The sequence below is a fragment of the Ipomoea triloba genome, chromosome 3 (assembly GCF_003576645.1).
Source record: "Ipomoea triloba cultivar NCNSP0323 chromosome 3, ASM357664v1".
Taxonomy (NCBI): domain Eukaryota; kingdom Viridiplantae; phylum Streptophyta; class Magnoliopsida; order Solanales; family Convolvulaceae; genus Ipomoea; species Ipomoea triloba.
The window spans coordinates 21,699,264-21,725,115 of record NC_044918.1 but is presented as its reverse complement, the minus strand read 5'-3'; the positions used below and the strand labels follow the sequence as shown (position 1 = coordinate 21,725,115).

The following is a 25,852-nucleotide window of genomic DNA, read 5'->3' as shown; positions in this document are numbered from 1 at the left end:
TACATATGTATTTCTTTAATTTAGAATTATGTGTCTACAATACCTTTATTTGAAAAAATTATTCATTATCAAAAATTAAATTAAATAAGAGAAATAATTTCATTAGTTATATTGTCTTTATTTTCTCTCATGTAAAGATTCTTTACATTCAAATTTATCAATTGGTATTCATTACATTGTCCATTATCTTTTTTTTTTACAATATCTTGTAATTAAATATCAAAGTTATAGTACAAAATAATGTTATATATTTATTTACCAAGTATTTTATTAATACTATGAATTTTTTTTTCTAAATAATTTGAAGCTAATTATATTAACTACTTGGAGATTGGTTGACAAAGCGGAATCACTCTATTTTACTCTTATTGAATTAAATAAATTAGTAGTTACACAAAAAAATGATACATATGTATTTCTTTAATACCATGAAAAAAATTAAAAAGAATAGTTTGAAACCAATCATATTAACTACTTGGGGGATTTGTTGACAATGAAAGTACTCAAATAACCCATTACCCAGCAAATTGAAGCGAAAAACTACCTTTTAATATCTTTGGAATACATAATATTTTAAATTTTCAAATTTTTATTAATTTATTTAATCTTTTTTCTTAAACTAGGGATTTCTTTAACCACAATAACTCATTCAACAATAATGGTTGAACCAAATGAACCCCAAGCAGAGCAACTAAAGGAAAGTCCATAGCTCATATATCATAATCTCATTGCATGACGTTGTCATCTATGCTACCAACAATAACCGAATTGTAAATAACACACTACCAACAAAAAGGAAGAGAACAAATAGTAAAGATGAAGACAATGACAATGTTACTCAAAAGAGAATTAAGAACATTTAGAAAAATTCAAATTAAAAGTAGTATTTATTTAGACTATCATTTTTAGACCAAATATTTAGACTATCGATTTTACAAGGTTGCAAACATTTAATTTAGTAATAATTATAATGAATTTCCTATATTATCTTGGATTCATATACTTTGAGTTATATATTTAAATAAACAAATTCGATATTCAATTACCATGTATAAACTTCTCCTATATAATCTTGCATTGATATACTTTCAAATATTTATTTAAATATAAACATTGGGCATTAACCCATTCGCGCGTATAAAACTAGTTATATAAATAAATCATTTCATTAGTCATGATTTATTTGGCAAGAAAAGATACTGTGGGAATGGGATAATATGCAATTTATGGCACACCACACAAGCAAACTCATTACAATCATGCACACTCTAACTCCTGACATCTTCTTCTTCTTGTACTCTTTACTGAATGCTATTATGGTGCTGTTTGGTAAATGGTTGTTAGCTGATTGGGTTAGAAGGTATGATTAGTTGATAAAATTAGTTAATTGTAAAAAGTTGTTTGGTAAATTAGCTGTTAGTTCACTTAGCTATAGCTGTTTGGTATAATTTCTTTTCTCGAAAAGCTAATTGAAAAGGCTTTTTTGAATAGCCTTTTGGATTTTAGTATTTTGGAGTTACAAAAAGTTTATTAAACAAACATTTATATTGCTCCTTTTAACTAATTCAAACAGCTAATAGTGGTCAAATAAGCCAAAATTGATTGATAGGCTGATTATTTATTAAACATGGCCTATTATTATTGTTAGAGTTTAGATTAGATGAAGAAGCTAAGGAAGCAAAATGCAGTTGCACAGGATAAAAGATAGATACTAACTTATGAATTGAAAGTCTAAAGTCTTTCTTGTCCTGGCCTGACCTCTACTAATTAAAGGGAAGTTAATTACTCGGTAATTTCCTTGGACAATTCAAGCTAGCACGCAAATAATATTGAATAAGCTGTATGTCTCTGTCTCTGATGATATTAATTTTCCTTCCAATAGCAAGACTCGAGACTTGTTCGGGGAGGTCGGTAAAGGGTTAAATCCATCAATTGGTGGCTAGAAGATTGTAGGATTATTGGGTGGAGGCTGGTGAAGGGCCAAGTCCAATAACTTGCTTCTTGAAATTATGATGGCCGTTTACAAGAAAGTAAAATTGTGACTTTGTTATGTGCTATAATTTTTGGCATACTGATAAACATTTGATCCTAACAAGTCTAAGTCTAAGTGGATCTAGAAATGAAGAACACTACACTCACTACAAACAAAACAAGATAACTACTAAAAAAAAAAAGATTATTAAGCTAAGGAAGCACTAGTACGTATAGCAGCAAGCTAAGTCAACATTAATTACTTTAATTTGTATGGTGACAGCATGCAGAAACTTCCTCCTACTCCTAGTTAAATGCACAAATTAAAGGATGTCAGGTGTTTGGGAGAGAGGAAGATGGAGTGTATAACAAGCTAAAAGATGAAACAAATTAAATAGTGTACAACGTACTCCCAAATCCACTCCTGGCCTCTTCGTTGTATCTATTCTCTGATCGATCTTCAGAAATGGGGAAAGGCTATTTCCTGCATCTTCCCATTCTTGTGCTCTTTTTGACTTTGGGCTATGGCTATGGCTATGATCCCAATGAATGTTTGCCCAGAAAATGTGGGAATAATGGCCCTCAAATCTCCTTCCCATTTCGACTGAAACACATCCAGCCCCCAGAGTGTGGCTACCCTGGATTTGACCTTTTATGCACTCATAAGGGCGAAACTGCATTGGAGATTCCTTTTCCACTTCTCAACGCCACCCTGCAACTTCCATTTCCAGTAAAGTTTTTTATAGAGGATATAGATTATGAATATCAGGAGATTGTAATATCTCGAGTGGATGGCTGCCTCCCACAACTGCTCCCCATACTAAATTTATCTGCATCTCCCTTTAGTTTCGAAGATCTTTATGACTTCAGCATTCTCAGCTGCTCCACACACAGGAACATCACTGCCTCGATAGCATGCCTTACCAAACCAGGCCATTTCATTTATGCTGTGGACTCTTCCGAATATCTCTACAGTGCATCAGATCTAATTTCTTGCACAAAAATGTTTGACATTTCAGTCCCCTACTACTTCATAGCACAAGATAACAATGAATTTAGATTGAGCTGGACTGGGCCGAGATGTAGGCTAAACAACAACAGCACTGCAGATGATGTTGACGACTGCTATGGAAAAAGTCCAAGTATAGGTCGTGGTGCGTGCATTTTAAGTACTCTTGTTTTTCTTCTTCTGCTCGATCATACTTATGTTCTTTACTTCTATTCTACTTTCATGTTTCATGTTTCTGTTATTTCAAAGGCTAAGTCTAATACCCGTTGGTTGGGGCATTGTTGGACAAATTAAAGACGGGTAAAGGCCAAGTCCAACACCCAATTTCTCGAAAATATGTGGCCTGGCGGTATAAAGAAATAAAGTTGGATTTTCCCTACTAAATATAGCTTTTGGCATAGTAGTAAGCTTTGGTGCTAAGAAAAAACAATAATTCTACCCTTCACCCAGCTAATGCTTCTTTCTTTCTAGATTAATTGACAATAAATATAGTATATTCTGTAATTTTATTGCTCATATTTGGAGTATCCAGTAAAGCCGGCCCCAGAGGTTTAATTTTCTTAAGAATGAAAATTTTCACTTGCTACATGAATACTGTTGCACGGATGCCAGTAAGGGCCAAGTTCAGAACCATATAGTTAGGAGAATTGTTGAGTAGTGGCTGATAAAGACCCAAGTCTAGCATCCTGGTTCTCGAAAATGTGTGGTGGTATAAGTAAATATAGTTGTCTTTTGCTACTAGCTATAACTTTTTGCGTAAGTAGTAAGCATTTTATTCAAACAAATACGAACTAATTTTGTGTTATCTTTCAGATACAGGCCCACTGAGAAAATTGAAGGTTGCAGGTGAAAATTTGATCAACCCTTAGCTTTAATCTGTCTATTCATTTGTTCAGATCAGAGGTGAAGCATTCTTTAAGAATGATCTGATCATTAGGGATAACACTAACAGTAACAGTGTGCTTGAATGTGCTGTGATTGCAGGTGAAGTTCTTGGTCCGTTTCTTGTCGTGGTGATCGTTCTTGTCATCTACCGTATTTATAGCTCGAATAAAATGAAGAAAGAGGACCAAGTGAAGATTGAAAGGTTCTTGGAGGACTATAAGGCTCTTAAACCAGCAAGGTATTCATATGTAGATATCAAGAAAATTACAGACAGATTTAGTGAAAAATTAGGTGAAGGCTCCTATGGTACCGTGTACAAAGGGAAGCTTTCAGATGATGTTTTTGTTGCTGTTAAGGTCCTCAATAATTCCAAAGGAGATGGAGATGGGGAAGAGTTTGTCAATGAAATGAGCACAATTGGAAGCATACACCACATCAATGTGGTCCGATTGGTTGGCTATTGCGCAGATGGGTTCCATCGAGCTCTTGTTTATGAATATTTAGTGAATAATTCTCTTGAAAAGTTTGTATTTTCACCAAATGACACAAATTTCCTTGGTTGGGAGAAATTGCAGCAGATAGCTCTCGGCATAGCCAAAGGAGTTGAGTATCTTCACCAAGGGTGTGATCAAAGGATACTACATTTTGACATTAAACCTCGTAACATATTGCTGGACCAGAATTTCAACCCGAAAATTTCTGATTTCGGTCAAGCAAAATTGTGCTCCAAGGAGAAGAGCATTGTCTCCATGACTGCTGCAAGAGGAACCATGGGCTACATAGCACCAGAAGTCTTCTCTCGCAACTTTGGGAATGTCTCGTATAAATCAGACGTTTACAGTTTTGGAATGCTTTTGCTGGAAGTGGTGGGGGGAAGGAAAAAGAGTGACATTAGTGAATCACCTGAAACAAGCCAAGCCCAAGACTATTTCCCAGATTGGATTTACAATATCCTAAATAGGGGAGAAGAAGTAGAGATCCAAATAGAGAAAGAGGAGGATTCCAAAATTGCAAAGAAACTGACAATAGTGGGACTTTGGTGCATTCAGTGGTATCCAGTGGATAGACCTTCAATAAAGGTTGTGATTCAAATGCTTGAAGCTGAGGAGCCTCCCTCCATGCCACCCAATCCTTTTACTTCTACTGATCCATCAAAAGCTAAAGCTAACAAGCCAGGGAAACTCTTCACTAGTGGACTAGAAATTATATCTGAATTGGAATGAATATCTCTTATAAAATAATATACTACTATATAAATTTTACTTATTGTTTATTGTACGGCTACTAAATTTGTGTTATACTTTATAACTGTAGCAAATGTATTATTTCCTAGTTCATAAGACCACAACGTGTAAAATACTGAGTAGTTTTTATATTTTGATTGTTAAACTCTCTCAAAAATTTCTTCTTTTTCTTTTCTCTAAAAAAACACAAAATTATTTTGTTGAGAAAATGCATAAGCATAAATTAATCCATAATTGATTTTTTTCTCCAAAATTTATGCCTGTGCTTTGACTCAAACCAGGCCAGGCCAGGCCATACGCCCTTTGTAGAAGATGCCAATTCTTTAATATCATCAACTAAAAGTCCAAAAGTAGAATTAAATGAAGAAGAGGAAATTGCATGAAAAAGAATTTGAGAATCCATTTCAACATCCAAATTGTAACTTTAATTTTTTATGTTTGTTATAAGTAAAATATTTTTACCATTTCAATCTCCAAATTGGAGAGTAGAGGGTGCATGGTAGCAACCACTATTAGTAGATGCGTAATAGGAGATAGTTATGAAGAAATTCAACAATGGTGATTGACAATAAAATCAAACTGAAGCACAAAAAGGTAGTACCGCCTCTATTGAGGCTCAAATCCACAAAATGGGAGAGTAATTTGATGCCACTTGACCATAATATCATTGCCCTCTACTTGATCATATGATTACTCATTTATGAGCTTACATTCCCTACTGATAGATCCTAAGGATTTTTCAAACATTGTTTAGACATTCTTGTACAAATAAAAGTCAAGTTTGTTGGTTTGACTTATTGAGTGATCTTTTTACTAGTTGAAACGCCAGTTCTAAGACAGACCTTGATCAAACCAATGTTATATAGTGATGGTAGCATGGATATCATGTTTCATGCATGCTTGCGAAACATAATAATATATAAAAAGTAAACATGTAGTCCAACTATTATATTAGAGTTTTAGGTGAAAAAAAAAAAAAAAAAAAAAAAAAAAAAACCTCTTCTACATGTGTAGAAATGTATTCATGAAAAAAAAAATTTCAAAAGACAATTAACTTTTTGAAAAATTATTTAGCCAAAGCAATCTGATAATTTTTAGTATATGCCTTTGTTCCCACTCAATATTTTCTTCTTTTTTTTTTTTTTCCTTTTTTGCTATGCTCTTGTGGAAAGTGAAAAATAAAAAATAAAAAAAATACTCCGTAGTTATCAAATATTGATTTACTATATTTGTAAGTGATGGTGTAAATGGATTTGGGATGTACGGATTGTTAGGACTCTTAGTCTAGACTACTTCTAGCTTTACTATACTTCTACACATTGTATTTATATTTCTCATGTGTAATTACGTATTTGAGATATACAGAATTATTCAATCCTAATCTGGTATCATCGCTAGGTTTCTTTTCCATGGCCGCCAATGACAGCTCTGCCGGTGTCTCTTCCGAGCGGACTATTTCGGATGCGCCTGTTTCCTCTCTACCGACGTCTTTGTCTTCGATCGGCTCATCATTTTGTGAGCATCAAACTCACTAACCGCAATTTTTTGTTTTGGAGGGCTCAACTGCTTCCGTTTTTACGTGGGCAGAATCTTCTACGCTTCATCGACGGCTCGTTTCCTTGCCCGGCGCCGACGCTTCCTCTTCCTGCCGGCGAAGCGTCTTCCTTCGCCGTTGCTCCGGTTAATCCGGCGTATGGTCCGTGGGTTCAGCAGGATCAACAGATCTTATCCATGCTGATTTCTTCCCTCTCCGAAGAGGTGATGCCACTGGTGCTTGGACAGCCAACCTCCATGGCTACTTGGAAGGCGATCGAGCTCGCCCTAGCTTCGTCGTCTCGCTCCCGCGCCGTGCATCTGCTTGGTCAGCTACAAACCTTGTAACAAGGGGATGCTTCGGTTGCTGATTATCTTGGCCGGGTGAAGGTGCTTCTGGAGGATTTGGTCCTTGCCGGCCGGCCGGTCTCCGCCGACGAACAAAACATTTACATCTTTCGTGGTCTTCGGCCTGAGTTCAGGGCATTCACTGCCTCTTTGTCGTCTCATGAGGTGCCGCTCAGGTTGGAGGAATTGGCAGATCTTCTTGGCTCCCAGGAGTTTGTTCTCGTTGAGGAGATGCCGCCGGCGGTCGGTGGTGCCTCTGTCGCTCACATGGCTCACCGAGGTTCTGGGCGTTCCGGTCGGCGTGGCGGTCAGCAATGGCGCGGCGGCGGTCGGCAGTCTGGTTTGCAGCAGTTCGGCCAATCTTCTGCTGGTTCGCATGGTGGCCAGCAGTGGTGCGGCAGGCATGCGGCTCAGTCGCGTGGTTCTGGTTCGTTGCGCGGAGCACAGCAGAGGCAGCGTGGTGGTGGTAATTTTGGTGCTCCTAGATGTTAGATTTGTGATTTAGCTGGACATACTGCTGTTTCGTGCTACCGCAGGTATTCCGATGGTTCTCAGGCCAATATGGTCTATCAAGGTGCGGCTGACTCGGGTGTTTCGTTCGACTCGCAGACTTGGTTCCCGGACACGGGGGCTACTGATCATGCTACTCCGGATGGACATGTTCTTACGGCTTCTGAGGACTACACTGGTCATGACACGTTACGTGTCGGTAATGGTAAGGCCTTACCTATTTCTAGTGTTGGCTGTGCATCGTTTTCTACTCCTTCTCGTTCATTTAATATGTCGCGTGTTCTTCATGTTCCTGGGTTGTCTGCTTCTTTGCTTTCTGTTCAAAAGTTTGCCTCTGAAAATGATGTCTTTTTTGAATTTTACCCTACGTATTTTGTTGTGAAGGATATCCGCACCAAAGCGGTCCTTCTGCAGGGTAAGAGTTCGGGCGGTTTGTACACTCTTCCGGTGTTGCCCTCTTCTAGTTCGTCTGCTTTTCTTTCTGCTCGTGCGTCGGCTTCTGTATGGCATGGGCGCTTGGGACATCCTCACCATCGCGTTCAGAGTCGTATTTTGGAGTCATGTTTAGTTAGTTCGCCTAGTCGTTTAAATTCTCTGTGTAATGCTTGTCAACTTGGGAAATCTGCGCGTTTCCCGCTTTCTAGTATTGAGTCTTCTAGTACCCATGTTTTAGACTTAATTTATACTGATATTTGGGGGCCTGCGCCTGTTACTTCAGTTGCTGGTTATCATTATTTCGTGATATTTGTGGATGATTTTACTCGGTTTACGTGGTTCTATCCTTTACGCTTGAAATCTGATTTATATACTGCTTTTGCTCAATTTCGTTCATTGGTTGAGCGTTCTTTTGGTCGTTCCATTAAATCAATTCAGTTTGATCTGGGTGCTGAGTATAAGAAGCTACATTCTGAGTTTCTTAGACTTGGCATTCGTCATAGGCAGTCCTATGCTTACACTCACGAACAAAATGGGCGCGTGGAACGTAAGCATAGGCACATAGTTGAAACCGGTCTTACTTTGCTTGCACATGCTTCTATCCCTTCTCGTTATTGGGACTATGCTTTTGAGTCTACAGTCTATCTCATTAATAGGATGCCTACCTCAGTTCTAGGTGATAAAAGTCCACATAATATGCTTCATCGGTCTCCTCCGTCGTATTCCTTTCTGCGTGTTTTCGATTGTTTATGTTATCCTCATCTTCGCCCTTACAATCGTCACAAAATGAGTTTCCGTTCCGCTCCTTGTGTCTTTCTTGGTTATCCTGAGTCTTTTCGGGGGTATCGATGCATGGATTTAAACACTAATAAGGTCTTTATCTGCCGGCATGTTCGTTTTGATGAGCAGGTTTTTCCTTTTGCTGCTAAGCCTATTTTGCAGCCTGTAGCAGGTTCTGAACCTCAGCCTTGGGATGTTGCTCGTGTGCCCTCTCTCAGTGCTAGTTCGGTGGTGCCCTCATCTCCTGTTTCTACCGCTCAAGTTGCTCGGCCTGTGGTTCATGCTCGGGTGCCTAGATCGACCACCTCTACTACTGTGGTTCGGGAATGTGGTCCTATGACCCGTAGCAGAGTTCGCTCCGAAGGAGCGAAATTAGTGGCTCTATCTGCAGAGGTATGCCCTGTTGAGCCTACTTGCTATACACAGGCTGTGCGTTTTTCGGAGTGGAGAGAGGCTATGGATGTGGAATTCAATGCTTTGCTGCAGAATCAGACGTGGCGTCTTGTACCCTTTCGTGCAGGCATGAATGTTGTAGGCTGCAAGTGGGTCTTTCGCACCAAGCGGAAGGCTGATGGTTCGGTGGAGCATCATAAGGCAAGACTTGTTGCAAAAGGCTTTAATCAGGTTGCTGGTCAGGACTTCTTTGATACGTTCAGTCCTGTGGTTAAGCCTACTACGGTACGTTTATTGTTGTCTCTTGCTTTGAGTTCTGCCTGGGTTGTGCGTCAACTTGATGTGCATAATGCCTTCCTGAATAGTGCGTTAGCTGAGACTGTATATATGAGTCAGCCTCCTGGGTATGCTGACTCGGAATTTCCCAGTCATGTTTGTCTGTTGCAGCGGTCTTTATATGGGCTTAAGCAGGCACCGCGTGCGTGGTTTACTCGTTTGCATGCTTTCTTGTTACCTATTGGTTTTCGGGCATCCAAGACAGATGTCTCTCTGTTTATCTTTACTCAGGGGGAGTTGCGTGTTTATTTGTTGGTTTATGTGGACGATATCTTGGTCATGGGGACTGATTCTGGCTTGGTGTCTACACTTATTGCTAAGCTGTCCACGGCTTTTAAGATTCGTGATTTAGGGAGCCCGGGGTTCTTTCTTGGTATTGAGACAGTTAGTGCTGGTGATGGTATGTTGCTTTCTCAGAAGAGATATATGCTTGATATTCTTAAGCGTGCCGGCATGTCTGACTGTAAGCCTTTGGCGACCCCTATTCCTGTCTCTCGCTCTTCGGCTGATTGTTCTGAGTTGTATGCTGATCCTACTCGATACAGGAGTTTGGCTGGGGCTCTCCAGTATCTCACTGTGACTCGCCCTGATCTTTCTTTTGCAGTGAATTTGTTATGTCAGCAGATGCATGCTCCTACGGTTGCGCATTGGGCTCAACTGAAGAGGGTTTTGCGTTATGTTAAGGGGACTACGCATTACGGTTTGCGTCTGTGTAAGTCTTCTCATACTGATATTCATGCTTATAGTGACTCGGATTGGGCTGGTTGTCCGGAAGACAGGAAATCCACGAGTGGTTTTGCGGTGTTCTTGGGTTCGAATCTTATTTCCTGGGTGTGTAGGAAGCAGCGTACTGTAGCTCGTTCCTCTACCGAGGCAGAGTACAAGGCTATTGCAGATGTTTGTGCTGAAGTCACCTGGGTGGTTTCTCTACTACGTGAGTTGGGTGTTTCTCAGTCTTCTCCTCCGCGGCTGTGGTGTGATAATCTTGGGGCCACCTATATGTGTGCCAATCCTGTGTTTCATGCTCGTACCAAGCACATTGAGATTGATTACCACTTTGTTCGTGACAAGGTGGCCTCAGGGGAGCTTCAGGTTAACTTCATCTCCACGAAGGACCAACTAGCTGACATCTTTATCAAGCCGTTAGCTGCACCTCGTTTTGCTTTCTTGCGTGACAAGCTCCAGGTCGCTCCTCCCTGTGCTTGAGGGGGAGTGTTAGGACTCTTAGTCTAGACTACTTCTAGCTTTACTATACTTCTACACATTGTATTTATATTTCTCCTGTGTAATTACGTATTTGAGATATACAGAATTATTCAATCCTAATCCGGATCAAAACTACCATAGTGTATAATGTATATATGATGATATGTGAATTGATGAAGAATTGAAGATAGGAAAATCGTAGAAAAGTGGGAGATGTCTTAGTGAAACCAATTCTGTGTGTTGCATTGTAAATAACCCACATTGAATGAATTACAAGGAAGGGGTAGCACCTTTATATAGTTACAGGTCCTGACCCTTCAGGAATATAATATAATATTTTCTAAAGGACATCTAAGGGTCACTTGACCTTTCGGGAATATAATAATACATCAAATATACACTTCAGATTTCTACGTGTAGCCCTTGGGGTATTTACCCATCAGTAAGCATGTTAGATATTTTGAAGTAAAATACCAAAAATATATTGTTTAAAATTAAATAGTAAAGTCCTGAAAAGGATAGAGCACGATTTTAATACTTAAAGTTCACAAATTTAATTTTTTTCAAAATTCTTTTAATCGAATTTATTTCACAAAATTTACTTTTATGATTTATATATTCTTTTCTTATGTAATATTGGCTATGCAAAAAAGTTTTAAAAAGTATAAAAATAAATACTGTTTTTTTTTTAAAAAAAATGAATATTTCAAAAAAGAAAATGTAATATTGGCTACGAATTTTCGTCGTAAACTAAAAAATAGTAAAAATATACTTTACTTTCTCAACCTATTGAGGTAACAACGAACCCCCACTAGGGATCAAGCCTATGACCTTTCACTTAAGAGAATCACATCTATGCCACTTGACCACAAGGCCTTTGGCAAGTTAATGAACTTAAAAAACTACAATTGAATCCCTAAACTAACCAATTTCATGAAATTCGTCAAATTTACAGTTTTTCCCAGTTTCTAACAAGTCACCTAAATTTAATACAATTTTTAAAAATAATTTTAAAAAATAATTATTTAAAAATTATATTACAAAAAAATTCGTCTCCACCGGAGACGAAGAAAGTATCTTCTTCTCTAGCCATGGAGATGAAGGTACCTTCGTCTCGCGAGAATATGTAGCTTTTTTATTATATAAGTTTTAAATAATTATTTTTTAAAAATATGTTAAATTTAGGTGATTGGTTAGAAACTGGAAAAATCTGTAAATTAAATAAATTGCATGAAATGGGTTAATTTAAAGATTCAATTATAATTTATTATTTTATTTTTACATTCATTGGCCTAATTGCATTATTATATGCTGTTATATTGCTTATTTGATCCTTATTTCAGTAAAATAAAATGAGGCCGAGTTGCATTAATCGGATGGTGAACCCATAGCCGGGTGGTTTCGCCGGTTATGCCTATTTTTTGGGTGGGATACAAAAAAATGACGGATATTATTGGGATACAAATATAGGAAACACTACACTTTAGGATATGCATGTTTACTTTTTTTTTTTTTTTAACATGCATCTTAAGAATGCATTTTTATCTTTTTTAATATTTGTTTCAAATTCGAATACAGTACATTCTACGAAGAGAATACGAAAAGAATACGGGAAATAAATACATAATAATAAATAGTAGTTTTTTTTTTTGAAATATAGGGAAAAAAAATACCTAAATAGAGAATCCAACACCGTTCATGGTATATTGATTTGTCTCAACCTTCAGCGGTAAGAAACAATACACGTTAGATTATACTTTCAATTTCCGTCAAAATGCTATTTTTATTTACTAACTTATTCTTACACTTCTTTAGCATGCTTTGTTATGGTGCATCTCTCAACTACTCCGACGTCTTCAATGACACTTCAAAGTTGGAACTTGAAAACTAGAGCTCTACTTCGATGAGACATTATTCACACAACCGTGGGAGGAAATTAAATATCAACATATTTCCAAATTGACGCAACAGATAATATTGTATTATTCAATACGCAGGACAACGTCGTAGTAATGATGTTGATTGGTAATTGTAATGTTGAGAATATTTATCCATGGTCGGTAGAATATTACATTCATGACAACGTGTACGATGAACTTAACTTGTTAAATGAATCATAAATATGAACACACCAATTTATCACTCTCTTTTATTTGCAAGCATTTTATTATTCTATTTATTTCTTACATTTTTATGTAATAAGTAAAAAAAATTCTAGTAATTATGTAATTATTAAACATTTAGTTTTCATTATTATTATACACTAATTACAAATAATTATTAATTACATTAAATCTTCCTCATTATTATATAATAATTAGTACATTCTAATTAACTAACTACTCTGCATTATACATGATTAAGGATTTAATGAGATTAACAACAATACTATTTGTCAAAGACCTTGTGGTCTAGTGGCATCCGGTGTCCCGATTAACACTCCCACATGGATGATGGGAGTGGGTCCAAGCTTTAGTGGAGACAACTGTTTGTGCTTCAGTAGGTAGTAGGGAAACTTTGTACCTTTTAACTAATTTTTTTACGAAAAACTAACATGCATTCTCATGATTCATTTTTTTGTTAATCAAAGAGAAATTGTAATTTATGCCCCTCCATAATATGTCAATTATCAATGTCACCCCTGAATTATTAGTGGTGTAAATGTTGCCCCTCAATTTTCAAAATGGTACATATATTGCCCTCTCGTACCATATGGGAGGGGCAATATATGTATCGTTTTGAAAATTGAAGGGCAACATTTACACTTAGGAGGGGCAATATTTGTATCGTTTTGAAAATTGAAGGGCAACATTTACACTTAGGAGGGGCAATATTTGTATCGTTTTGAAAATTGAAGGGCAACATTTACACCATTAATAATTCAGGGGCGACATTGATAATTGACTTATTATGAAGGGGAATAAATTACAATTTTTCCTTAATCAAACATGCATTCTGTTAAAGTACTTTTCCTATTTTTGTTGCTTTTTAAAAAATGACCTATTTTTGTATCCGACCAAATATACCAACCCAACCGTGTTTATGACTCACCCACAGCCACCGGCTAATATAATTAGCCATTCGCCAAGTCAAATCTGCCCATCTCTTGGTCAATACTATTGACTCAATAGCCATAAATCCGGCGGCGTGAACCGGCGGATCACGCCACCGGTCATTTCCCCGCCGAGAATGTCACGGTACCAGTCAAACCGGAGAGTCCAAATAGAACCAGATCCAGTCGGAAAAGTCCGATACGACGACGACGACGACGAAGACGAAGGAAGTATGAAGCTCCGGCCGTCGGGGAGCAATGTGACAGAAGATCAGGAGCTATTCATGGGAGTGAAGGTGAGGAGAAAAGCGTCTCTTCATCGAGATTACCTTGGCGATTATCTCGACGTGCCTTCTCATCCTTACCTCATGAAAATTCTCGAAAAACAAGGTATTTTTTTCTCGGAGCTCCGAATAATTGAATACTGAATTCCAATAATTTGCTTTGATAGAGTAGAGATTTTAGATTATTGTTTCGTCGATTTACTCTCAGCGTTTTAAATTTCTCTGATTGAATAATTCAAGATTATGCTTTAATTTAGACTTAAGCACTTCATGATGGCGTTGGAACTCTGATGGTAGAGGATAATTTGTAATTATAATTTAAATTTAATCAAATTGCTATAGATACCAATAGTTTTTGCAATTAAACTTTTCAATAATTTATGCATCAATGACGACGCCATTTTCTCCGATTTTGCATTTTTTGTGGAGGGAGTTAGAGGAAGTCATGTTTTAGATATTTGAATTATCTTGCATTTTGGGAATGTCGCTGTGTAATAAGAAGTCATCCAATATGAGACGTATAGCCCAATTGTGTAGAATATGATTAAATAAAATGGTGAACTTTGCAAAACTTCTCCCAAAAGATTGGATCCTAAGGGCACCCCATACTCGCACAAGGGATTTGCCCACTTTGGATATAACCCTCACTAGTTTCGAACTTGGTGTCTTCTTGCAAATATTGCCTACCGAATCAATGAGCTAAGCCCGTGGGGGTTGAACTTTGCAAAACTTGTTGACACAATTCCTGGAGAGAAGGAAAGGGAACAGCTTGATTTTGGAGGAGCATGAGTATACATGGACTGTTATTTAGTTATATTTACTTCTTGTATCTTCAAAGGGGAAAACTTATTCATCTGTTATATTTTGCAGGGGACAGAAAAGTTCTCTTTGCTGATAAAGTTCTAAAGTTCACGGGTTCAGGAAAGATGAAGAGGCGCATTCTTCTTATCACTGATTTTGCAATTTACATTGTAGACCCAGACACTGGTGCTCTTAAGAGGAGGATTGCCCTGGCAGCTGTGGAGAAGCTCTGCTTAAGTGAACTTAGTGATAACTTTGTTGCCATTATTATCCCGACAGAGTATGATGTACTCATTGCTAGCACTCGGAAGACTGAAATTGTAACGGTCTTAGTGGATGCTACCAAGAGTGCATCGAACTATGAACTTGATGTCTTGCTCTCCAATAGGTAATATAAACACTGCAGTGCTTTTGTCAAAGTGACTTTTACAGCCCACTTCCATTCCCCTTAGGCTCTTCTTTAAACAGTCTCTCTTGACTTTCCAGTATTTTTTCATGATCTGCTTTTTAAATTTTGCAGGTTTGAGTATAATGCAGCTGCTGACCTAGTGAAAGAAGTTCAATTCGAGGGGGTTGAAGGTTGGTGATAGTTCTTTCAAAGAATTTTTATTTTTTATGTTGGTGTTTCAACTACAGACAATACTGGCTTGTATAATTCTAAAACCTTTTGAACTTTTTTTGGATTCCAGGTGGTGTTAAAACAAAATTTGTGCGAAAATAAGTTGGATGTTTCACTGTTCGCAAGCCTGCAGGCCACAGCAGCTATCTGCTTTGCCATTTCAAAATAGGGGAATCTGTTGTTTCTTATTTTTATGAGTTTGTGTACCCTCAAAGTTGGGAGATGTTGTAACATTCTATTGTTGTATCTTGGTAAGTATGAATAGAATGCAATAACAAAGGAAGGTATTCATTCTTTCGAATTTGTTGATGAACTAGTTTGGGTTTCAAGTCTCATTTCCATAATGTTAACATATTGGAAGCCTGCATGGACAGTGTATTAAGATTTTCATATTTGGATTTTTGTTTAGGTTGAAGTGACTTGCAAGTCTTTGAAGCATATGGCTTGTTCAACATGCTTCTTTTTTAGTAAGTTTGGTCTTACTATAGGCTACTGTATGTAGTCGAATTGGGTAAGTCTAAGGCTTGTCAAAATGAGGTAATGTGGTAGGTACTATACGCTACTATATGTGGTTGAAATTAGCTCTTTATTGGTCAATTTGGTCTTTATTTAAGAAGGCGGCCTCCAACTCTCCAAGACAATAAAACACCAAATGGTGTCAATCTTGGTGCAATTTGATTCAAGGAAAGTGCCAAAGTTGATGCCATTTTGGCTAAAATGAAATGTGATGCGCCATACATTGTTTATCTACGCCATTTTGGCGTCGAGATTTTTTTTTTTTTTTTTTACATAATTTGTTAAATACATAAACTTAAAATTTGTATTATTAAAAACAAATTATAGCATTTTGGAATCAGAGGTTTAAAACAAATTATAACTTTTTTGACCTTAGGAATCTTTGATTTAGTAGTGTTAGTTAATTAATTTTTTAAATCGTTTATTTATATATTTTATCACTGCCTTATTTATTTTAATTTTAAAATTTTGCTGAAATATATGAAAGTAAGTTAAATATATTAAAGTAAAATAATCATTATAATATAAAAGATAACTCTCAACCAAACGGATTTATCTTACATACCTCAAACATTTCTAACAATTTAACATTCTCCTTAATCTAAGATTTTGTGAACTAAACATTTGAGTATCCAAATAACAAAAAGTGGGTATAATCACATGACAATTGTTTATTCGTTAAGAGGTAAACCAACGTGGGACAAAGTTGAAATAATTCTTTGAAAAAAATGGAAAACTAGATATGGACGAAGATATATATAAAACAATTGGGGGGTGAATAAACATATTTCCTATAAAACATGAACACGGTAAATCAGTGTGGATGTGAATAAGATGATCCTACTTCCGGAAAGGGTGGTGTCATCAGGGTGGGAGTTGAAGCTTCTGTGGACGGTTGGGTTCCGGTATTCACTCTTCTGATGCCCTCTACCATCTTCACTACATCTAACATATTTGGTCTCTGCTCTGCCATTCTGCCCACACAGCTCATCCCTATTTGCAGCATCTCCACCATCTCTTCCTCTATATTAGGACACTTCAGAAGCTCGACGTCGAACACTTCTGCGGTCCACTCTTCACGAACCACGGAATGCACCCATCTTACCAAGTCGACAACCTCATTCCCGCCCATGGCGTGTGTCGGGGACTTTCTGGTTAGAAGTTCGAGCAGCAGGACACCGAAGCTGTAGACATCGGATTCCTGTGTTGCTTTTCTGGTGTCCTTAACTTCTGGGGCGCGGTACCCTGCAGTTCGCCTGATGGGTGGAGCAATCGGACTTATCAGTGTTGCCAAGCCAAGATCAGATACACATCCATACTGTTCAGAGTTGAGGAAGATGTTTGATGATTTGATGTTCCCATGGACAAGCTTCCCTCCGCTCTGTCCATGGATGTAGGCAATACCTCTGGCTGCACCAATAGCGATTCGCACACGGGTATCCCAATCTAAAGGAATCCATCCCTCTTCTCTTTTAGCTGCACTTCACAGATACATTAAGGTGTAAGCATATATTCAAAACATTCACAGTGAATCTTTACCAATGATGAGTGAAGATAGTAAGAAAATGTCATTACTACAACTTACAGTTGCACACATGAGCTTAAAATGTTGGGCATAGAATTTATCCGAGTGTGGAAATTCTCAACTATGATAAGGTCAAGGCCAGGGTAATTGTTAGGATCCACTACGCTAAAGCCAGGGTGTTGGACTTGCCAACAATCCTGTGACTTGGCTTCGATATCACTTGTTAGGATCAAACGTTTACCACTACGCCAAAAGCTATAGCTCGTAGTGAAGGCGCAACTTTATTTTCTTATACCTCCACACATTTTCGAGAGCCAGAGTGCTGGACTAAACCTTTACCGGCCTCCACTCAACAATCCCCTAGCCACATGCTGCCGGACTTGGCCCTTACCGACCTCCACCCAACAGTAATCTAGATGTACAAATGAAAATACTGAAATGCTAAGGCGCCTAACCAAAATTGCACTTCTTTTATAATGTATAGAGATTATAGGACAAAAAGTTGCACTCCTTTTATAATGTATAGAGATTATAGGACAAAAAGCATATTACTATGCCTAGAAATGGCTCGTAACTTACTTTCCAGGTAAATAAATGTGATAGACCAAGTTGATTCAACTGAGTTTCTACAAAAAAAAAGCTAAAAATAGTAGAGAACAAGGTAATTGGCATACCATGCAGCATAGCAGATATGCTCCCGTAGCTGTAGTAATCATATACCATGAGTTTTTCATCCTTGGAGTAGTAGTACGCCCGCAAAGGAGCCACATTCTCATGCCGGATACTTCCAACAACCTCCATCTGCTGCTCAAATTCTTTTCTCCCAACGCCTACTTCCTTCAATCTTTTCACCACAACAATGGTTGCATCTTCTAAAGCTGCCTTATATGTAGTCCCAAAGGTTCCCTTCCCTAGTATCTCAGCAGAAGCTCTCAACAGGTCTTCAAGGTCAAATGCAAGATTACAACCCTCAAAGAACACCAGATTATCTCTTCCATTTTGACTACTGGAAGCCGCCTTACTGACAGATGAATCTTTTTTGACCGGCTTTGCTGGAGCCCCATTTTCGTCTTCTTTCTGTGAATAGCAAAGAATCAACAGCACAGCAATTACCGCAAATCCTAAAGCACAGCTTCCAATTATGATCCCCAGCAGTGCAGGTTCACTAAGGCTTTTGGACTTCTTGCTCAGTGGAGCACCAGGAGGAAGAACAGAGGGAATGGGAGGTAAAGAGACCTCCGGAGAAAGATGGTTACCAGCAAAAGCTGAATCAGGGAATCTGCTAAGAGATGGAGGCAAATTTCCGGTGAGGTTATTGTTGGACAGATCTAATAGCTGCAAGCTAGGGAGGTTGAGATCAGGAATATCGCCCGAGAGCGAGTTGTTAGCAAGACTCAAAGCTGTCAAATGAGTCAAGTTCGACATCGAGGAAGGTATGCTCCCATTAAACTCATTATTTGACAAATTCAACACTGAAAGGCTTTTCCAAACAGAAAAATCAGCCGGCAGGGGACCATGAAAGCTATTGGACTGGAGATAGAGCATGGTCAAATTCCCAAGCTTCCAGAAATCAGAAGGGAAAGAACCAGAGATCCGATTGGATCTCAGACTCAAAATCTGAAGTCCAGATAAACGGCTCAAGGAATTCAAAGGAATTGAGCCACGCATTCCAATTCCCGGCAACCTAACCGCTATGATTCTAGACTTATTATGATTGCAAGTCACTCCAACCCAGCTGCTACAAGCTGAGGTTTCCTCCTTCCAATTCAGCTTCCTCGAGTGGTGAATTCTATCAATGAAATCAAGAAGGGCTCGCTTATCCTCCATCGGCTCAGCTCTTGTCAAGCAGAAAATAGCTCCACAAAACAAAATTACGAACAATATGAACTTAGAACCCATTCTCTCCTTCTCTTCTCTGAACTAAAGTAAAAACACAAGAATTCCAGAGAAGATATAAGTCACAGAATGCAAATTAAAGGCTATGACTAATTGTCAGCCATAAATAAATAATTTCCACTAAAACTAAAGAGCAGTTAACGTTACGTGCACACAGAGGAAACCGTTTCGGTCAACAAAGCAAAGTAAACGTTAGGTTTCAACTTTTCAATGCAAAACAACGATCAGAAACAAAGAGATTCTTCCACCTCCCTTTACTGAGTACTGATCATTTAATTTCTACAATAAACAGCTAAAAAGCAATTCTCCAGTCTTCCTTCATTTACACCCAAAAAGAGACTATATATAACCGAAATTTAAATATTTGCACATTTCACTTCCAAAATCCAATTAGAGCAAACCAAACAATGCAAAATTGAGCTAAGAAAAGAAACGTGATGGAATTCACCTGAAAAAAAAAGAATTCTCCAGATCACATCAAAGGGAAGAAAGGTATATGAAGCTGAGGAGGAGGCATGAATCAATAAGCTAAGCTTGAAGAATTCTGGAAAATTGAAAGGTGAAAATGAAGAATTTAGTTATTGTTAGAGACAGAAGAGAGTAGCAGAACAGTGGGATTATGAATTATGATGATAGGTGGGGGTGGGGGTGGGGGTGGGGTGGGGACAGGAAATGAATGACCGAAAACGTTATGAAACAGAAGGGCAAGTGGGGTTTTAGTTATGGAGAGCGCGAAGTTTGTGGGAAATACACGTGCACACAATGCACAATTAATACGGAAAACGACTTTTGCTCTGGTAAATGGTAATTGGACTAAATATACCAATAAAATATTACTTACATGAATTTAAGTGAAATCTCTAATCCCTAATCCAGTAATCCCTAATCTCTAAGAGGCAATAATATTAGTCCTTAACTGAAATGAAAATTATATTAGTAGTATAAATTATACTAAGTGTTCGTAGCTTGTACTTTGTGTTATAAGTGTTGTTTCTTTACACTTTTTTTTTTCTAATGTTACTTTTAAAATTTTTCGTTTTGACCTTTATTTTAACATGAGTGCTTAACATGAATTAAAAATTTATTAATGGTATAAGTGACACTAAATGTTTTCGTTTGTTGTTCTTTATGGTGCACATTTATAATTTCTTACCAAATTTACTGTCAATGCCAAAGACCTTGTGGTCTAGTGGCACCCGATGTCCCGGAAACACTCCTACATGGATGATGGGAGTGTGTTCAACTGTTAACTCTTTGTGCTTCAGTAGGTTGAGAAAGTAACTATGAACAGATATTACATTGTAACAGAGTCAGTAGTACTAAAAAAGAAGAATTTTGTATTTAGTTCGAAAATTGACTGGCCTTGCGGGTACCACATTACGTACGCACGACTCGAGTGAACCATAATGGTTCGGCCTTAGCATGACTCGTGAACCAGAATGGTTAATAGTTCGACCTTCTAGTAGCGCGAATCATGGGCAGAATGAATAACTCCTCGTTTTCTCGTCTCGTCTCGTGTACGATTTGGACTGTAACCGTTCAGAGTCTTAATTCATTTGTTACGGAATTAATTTCGAATTGATTCCGATTTTAATTTTCTAAATTAATTCTCAGGTAATGGTCTGCTGTTACAGGGTTTATAAGTCTGATTTAATTATCATATTAATGTCATGATTAAATGTTATTTAATCCTACAACTCCTATATATGTTGAAGGTAGAGCAACAGATTTTACACAACAACGAAAACTTATTTTCTCTCTCGAAACTCTGCTTCTACCCCTTTCTTTGCCAAACTGTGATCAAAGTCGCGTTCTCGTTCACCGGGTTCTAAGTTTTAGTGCTCAAACATTAGAATCGTAGTACGTTTTATCTTGGGAAACCTAGACCGCAACGCTTCTAGCACCCCGGGAGACGGTAAATAAGGTTTTAAGGAGAGAGTGTAACTCGACTCGTACTTACAACCTACCCAAAATACCATCCTCGTTCGTCCCTTTTGTTTTTCCAGATTTATAACCTTTCATAGGTTATTTTCTTCTTATTTAACCTTTTGTGGGTTTTGCTTTTCTCCATTCGTCAGGGAAATACGAAGCATATTTTCCTACGCATACCACCAATCGTCGATATAGGACCGATCCTCTAAAATATTTTTCAGAAGTCATTTTTCTGATTTCTAAACGCACCCTAAAATTTGCTTTTAAATAGAGAAATTGAAATTTCTTGAAATTTATCACTTTATAAAGTTATGGAAGAAAATAAATTGCAAGTCTCACCAAACCCCATCGGGGAGTGATGATTATATATATTGATGAGGACAATATTAGTAGTAACAACATGCTTAGTGCTTGTTTACAGCTTCCATAATTTTAATAATTAATTCAAATCAAATGTATGTATATGTAGCTTTACACACGTACAATGATGATGTTGAAGTTAGTAATATATATATGAGGGAAATTAATATTAGAAATAATATAATGTATTAGCGGTGGGAGAAGGTGCAGGATGATCTCACATGGATTCTACATATTATTCGGCCGGTAATCAGCACGCCACCTCTCATACAATTACACCTGCGTTAGTTTGAAAGCTATGTTTACTAATTAATCCAACATAACTCATTTCTAATTTAAAAATTAAATTTAAATAAAGATCTTGTTAACAAGCTAGCCGCATGCCAACCGGGACATATCCTACTACCATAATACTATATACTATACATATTTGACTTTCATGCAAATCCCATTAATATACTTGCTGATGTATGTTCATATGTTTTTCTACAGCCTAGCACTAGCTAGCTAGCTAGCTTCATTTATGTTGCACCGACAAGTTACGTTATTAGTCCGGCCTATCAGTTTTATGATGCATATGTAAGACGAAATATTAAAAGAAACGAAACAAGTACAAGACAAAGGCACAGAATTGAAAATACCTCTTTATTTATTTTTGATATTGTTATTCAATTCTATTTAAAACTTCTACATAAATAGTAATATTATATTGTCCCAACAAAAATACTTTTGTTTTTTTGATGGTTAAGTGTTGTCGATTGGATGAGGAGTATGAGATGCAATTGGTAACTTGAGAGTGACTAAGTTGGCATGCAAACAGCAAATGATTGGACTTCTTTCCTCCTTTAATTTGTCCATAAGTATTGGGTTTTATCGAGGCAAACCCCACTCCTCTTCCGAATATGTGAGTAAACCCTCGCCCTGTGATCCTAGCCGGCAAAGGACCACAAGGAGGTTAACCAGCCTAGGTTGCCCATAGCTGACCGGCTCAAACCCGGGTGGCAGACGGTTTCGAACTCAGGACCTCACGGCCGCGAGCGTCTTGGTCTTGCCACTCAGGCTGCCATTACGGGCATTTGTCCATAAGTATTGAGGGATGAGAACAAGTGTGTCGAAATCACTATGATAGATTAATTTTCAAGTTGACTAGACTTATTAAGTAATTTCTAAGATTTTGTGTCAAGTATGTGACAAAATGACTAATGTTTGATGATGAGTTAGTCATTCTTTTAGATATTCATTATTTTTGAAAGCAAGGAAGACAAATGGTTTGTGAACCCTTCAGGGCATAGGCGGTGAAATTCTAGTAGAGATCTGTTCACGGCTAATGTTGCTTTCAACAGCTTATGTTACTTAATGTTGTTGGCACTTCAACTTACGGAGAGTCAGATTATAATGGTGAATCTTGTGAGTCTTTCAATAACACCAAAAAAATACTAATAACTAAATATAATCAAAATGTTAATTGAATAAAAATGCTTATTAAAAAAAACCCTGACAATCAAATACAAAACAAAGTAATCACATGTCCAAATACCAGCTATTTAACGTGAGTCAACCCTATTATGGACAAAAAATGGACAGTGCTTAGCCTCTAGCCTCTCTAAATATGTATATTGAAGGTGGGTGCACAAATTTGTGGACCTCCCAACATGATTAGGACGGATGGCTAAGCAGGTGTTGCAAAGCCTGATCGATATCATTGTGAAATAAGAGCAAGGACTCAGCTACATCATTCGATGAGAATCCCATATCTTTCACCCGACTATACTGCTCAACAAATTCCTTCACCTGAAAAACCACAGTTCAATCATTTAGAACACTATTTAAAATGTTTTCGGAAAAAAAAAAAGAACACTATTTAAAATAGCCTTTCAAAATAAACTATTATTTTAAGCTATCTATGTTTTACCAAACAGGACTTATAGCTTATTTGTAGTTTAAAATAAGCTATAAGTTCAAAAATAAGTTACAAACTCTAAAATAAGAGCTACCACACAGAGCCATTTAATCTCCTGAATGCAGCCAGCCCAACAACTGTTTCTAGAAATTTGGCAAACCAAATAGATTGCAAGTTTGAGTCTAGTGAAATCAATGCCCTTTGACTCTGTATTTTGAAATGAAAGTTTTTGATGATTGTGCTTCATGGATTTAAATGGTAAACATGTATGATGAACTATACTGAAGATACATAAATGTGAAGAACATATATTATAGATTTTTATTTTGATATTTAATGTACTCCAATTGTTTTCGTACGTTAGAATTAAAGCCTTTCACGTCAAAACTTGTAGAAGACAAATTATCTATAGAAGACAGTATTGCACTCTCTCTACCCAACTCCAAATCTCTTTCTACCCGTAGTCAATGACTCAAGGCCAGTGACTTAGACCACAAAAACTGGAAATGCCCTCAAGGCCTCAGCAAGCACCAAATCATGCAAAATGAGGATTGATGTGCAGCAATTTAAAACGAAATATAAAATAAAACGATAGAGACAATACCTTGGTTGGATTGTCTCCGTAATTTGCAACTGCAAGAGGCACAGCTTCTCTATTCAGGCCAGACGCAATGTATGTATTCACAATGGGATCTTCAGAGGAACCCTACATTTAAGTGAAACAAGATATACTTTCAATCTCAAAGGTTAGAAATGGTTCACTAGAACAGAACATGCATTTCAAAGGGCAGCAAGTGCCGGTGCAAACATACCAGGGAGGGGAGAGGTCAGTCTCTAAATATGTATTGTCTCTATCAATAATAAAGTCATCACATGGAACAATCATCCAAAAATTCCAAATACTAAATATGCATTGTCTCTATAGGGTTGGAGAACTTGTAAAACTATTTTCCATCTAAACACGTTTTCCATTTTTCCATTTTCCTACTAGAAATTTGGAAAAATTTTTCAAATACTAAATTATGCAGTGTCTCTATCAATAATAAAATCACCACATGGAAACATTCATCCAACCCTTTCTCTTTTATGGCTTTAAATTAATACACCACATGCTGCATTTAATTCCAATATTCTCTTAGTTTTGCCAAGACAACACTAATCATAGGAAAGATGAAACTCACTGGATCAGTTTGGTCTGTTCTTTCCTGAGGAATATTTCCCAGAGTAAGCTCACTACAATTTGGGTTATCCTTCTTTGCTTCAGCCAAAATCTTTCTCTCTACATCAAATTCAAAGTTGAAAACACTTCGAGGGACATCTTCAAGTTGTGGGGACAAATGAGGCTGCAAGGAACCAACAAATTCATCAGTTTTTTGTTAATAACAAAAAAAAAATCACTAAATCTAAAAATTAACAACATTAAAAGAAAAAAGAATTACAATACATGGCAAGTGTCACTTACTACTTCCAAACTTTTTACTACATCCACAATGTAATGCTTATAGAAACATTAACACCTACCAATCAGTCTAATAATGCTTTTATTATTATCAATTGAATAGCAAACATGAACAAACAGACAGTATCATACATCAGAACTTGCATAGAGCCTAGTTGATCTAACAATTAACTTAAACACAAAGAATAAGCACACTCTGACCCTACGGCTAAACATCCACGGTGCTCCTTGATTAGCCATTTAACCTAGATGACAAGATAATCGACATAAATAGAATTCATACCAGAGGTGTCATCCGATACTCCGGTTTCAATGCAACTCTGATGCCGATTCCAACTGCAAAAGAATTCAGAGAACGAACACACATGGAATTCAACAGAATTCAGAAATATATATATTACATAGAGAGAGAGAGAGAGAGAGAGACTTACCAGTAGATGAAGGAGAAATAGTGGGGTTACCGGCAGCAATGGGGTTGGCCGAGAATTGACTGATCCTAGGGTAGAGGGCGGAGGGGCGATGAGGTTGGGCGGGTTGTGGAGGCGGTGCAGTGGAAGACGGCGGGAAGGCCATAATTCAAGCGAAAACAAACTTGGAGAAAAGGGAAGGAAGTGCAAATGCTTATACTGCGGTGCACCGCCGAGAACTCTATGAAGAGAGAAAATAGAGAAAAGGGGGAAAAATATATTTAAAAATATAGGAATAAGAGTCAAATAGGCCACCGAACTACAAGCGAAATTGTAATTAGGCCATCGAATTCAAAAACAACGCAATTGGGTTCCTGAACTACACAAATTCATGCAAATTAACCCAAAGTGACTTGATGACTTGATTTTCCGGTTACCAACTTTAAAAATA

At 37.4% G+C, this 25,852-nt stretch overlaps 5 protein-coding genes across 6 annotated transcripts; 3 read left to right on the top strand and 2 right to left on the bottom strand.

Annotated features, from left to right (window-relative positions):
• Positions 1 to 2,389: 2,389 nt before the first annotated feature.
• LOC116013068 (RING-H2 finger protein ATL22-like) lies at positions 2,390 to 3,234 on the top strand. The gene is made up of 2 exons (XM_031252728.1): positions 2,390 to 3,113; positions 3,230 to 3,234. The coding sequence occupies exons 1-2, from the start codon at positions 2,438 to 2,440 to the stop codon at positions 3,232 to 3,234; spliced, it is 681 nt and encodes a 226-aa protein (XP_031108588.1). The 5' UTR covers positions 2,390 to 2,437.
• Positions 3,235 to 3,799: 565 nt separating this feature from the next.
• LOC116012264 (rust resistance kinase Lr10-like) lies at positions 3,800 to 5,110 on the top strand. The gene is made up of 2 exons (XM_031251767.1): positions 3,800 to 3,826; positions 3,965 to 5,110. Exon 2 carries the CDS (start codon positions 4,036 to 4,038, stop codon positions 5,086 to 5,088), a length of 1,053 nt encoding a protein of 350 aa, XP_031107627.1. The 5' UTR covers positions 3,800 to 3,826; positions 3,965 to 4,035; the 3' UTR covers positions 5,089 to 5,110.
• An 8,606-nt stretch (positions 5,111 to 13,716) lies between these two features.
• LOC116012266 (myosin IB heavy chain-like) lies at positions 13,717 to 15,821 on the top strand. The gene is made up of 4 exons (XM_031251769.1): positions 13,717 to 14,092; positions 14,857 to 15,175; positions 15,308 to 15,366; positions 15,477 to 15,821. The coding sequence occupies exons 1-4, from the start codon at positions 13,840 to 13,842 to the stop codon at positions 15,506 to 15,508; spliced, it is 663 nt and encodes a 220-aa protein (XP_031107629.1). The 5' UTR covers positions 13,717 to 13,839; the 3' UTR covers positions 15,509 to 15,821.
• A 708-nt stretch (positions 15,822 to 16,529) lies between these two features.
• LOC116012260 (probable inactive receptor kinase At4g23740) lies at positions 16,530 to 19,947 on the bottom strand. 2 transcript variants are annotated; one of them, XM_031251762.1, is made up of 3 exons: positions 19,792 to 19,947; positions 18,122 to 19,367; positions 16,530 to 17,398 (listed from the first exon to the last, which is right to left on the bottom strand). In XM_031251762.1, the coding sequence occupies exons 2-3, from the start codon at positions 19,344 to 19,346 to the stop codon at positions 16,737 to 16,739; spliced, it is 1,887 nt and encodes a 628-aa protein (XP_031107622.1). In that variant the 5' UTR covers positions 19,347 to 19,367; positions 19,792 to 19,947; the 3' UTR covers positions 16,530 to 16,736. The 2 variants fall into 2 exon arrangements, with proteins under 2 accessions (XP_031107622.1, XP_031107623.1); XM_031251763.1 differs by having other exon boundaries at positions 18,122 to 19,362; positions 19,792 to 19,946.
• Positions 19,948 to 23,133: 3,186 nt separating this feature from the next.
• Positions 23,134 to 25,632, bottom strand: LOC116014442. The gene is made up of 5 exons (XM_031254500.1): positions 25,426 to 25,632; positions 25,278 to 25,330; positions 24,717 to 24,878; positions 24,140 to 24,241; positions 23,134 to 23,426 (listed from the first exon to the last, which is right to left on the bottom strand). Exons 1-5 carry the CDS (start codon positions 25,565 to 25,567, stop codon positions 23,292 to 23,294), a joined length of 594 nt encoding a protein of 197 aa, XP_031110360.1. The 5' UTR covers positions 25,568 to 25,632; the 3' UTR covers positions 23,134 to 23,291.
• Positions 25,633 to 25,852: the final 220 nt, after the last annotated feature.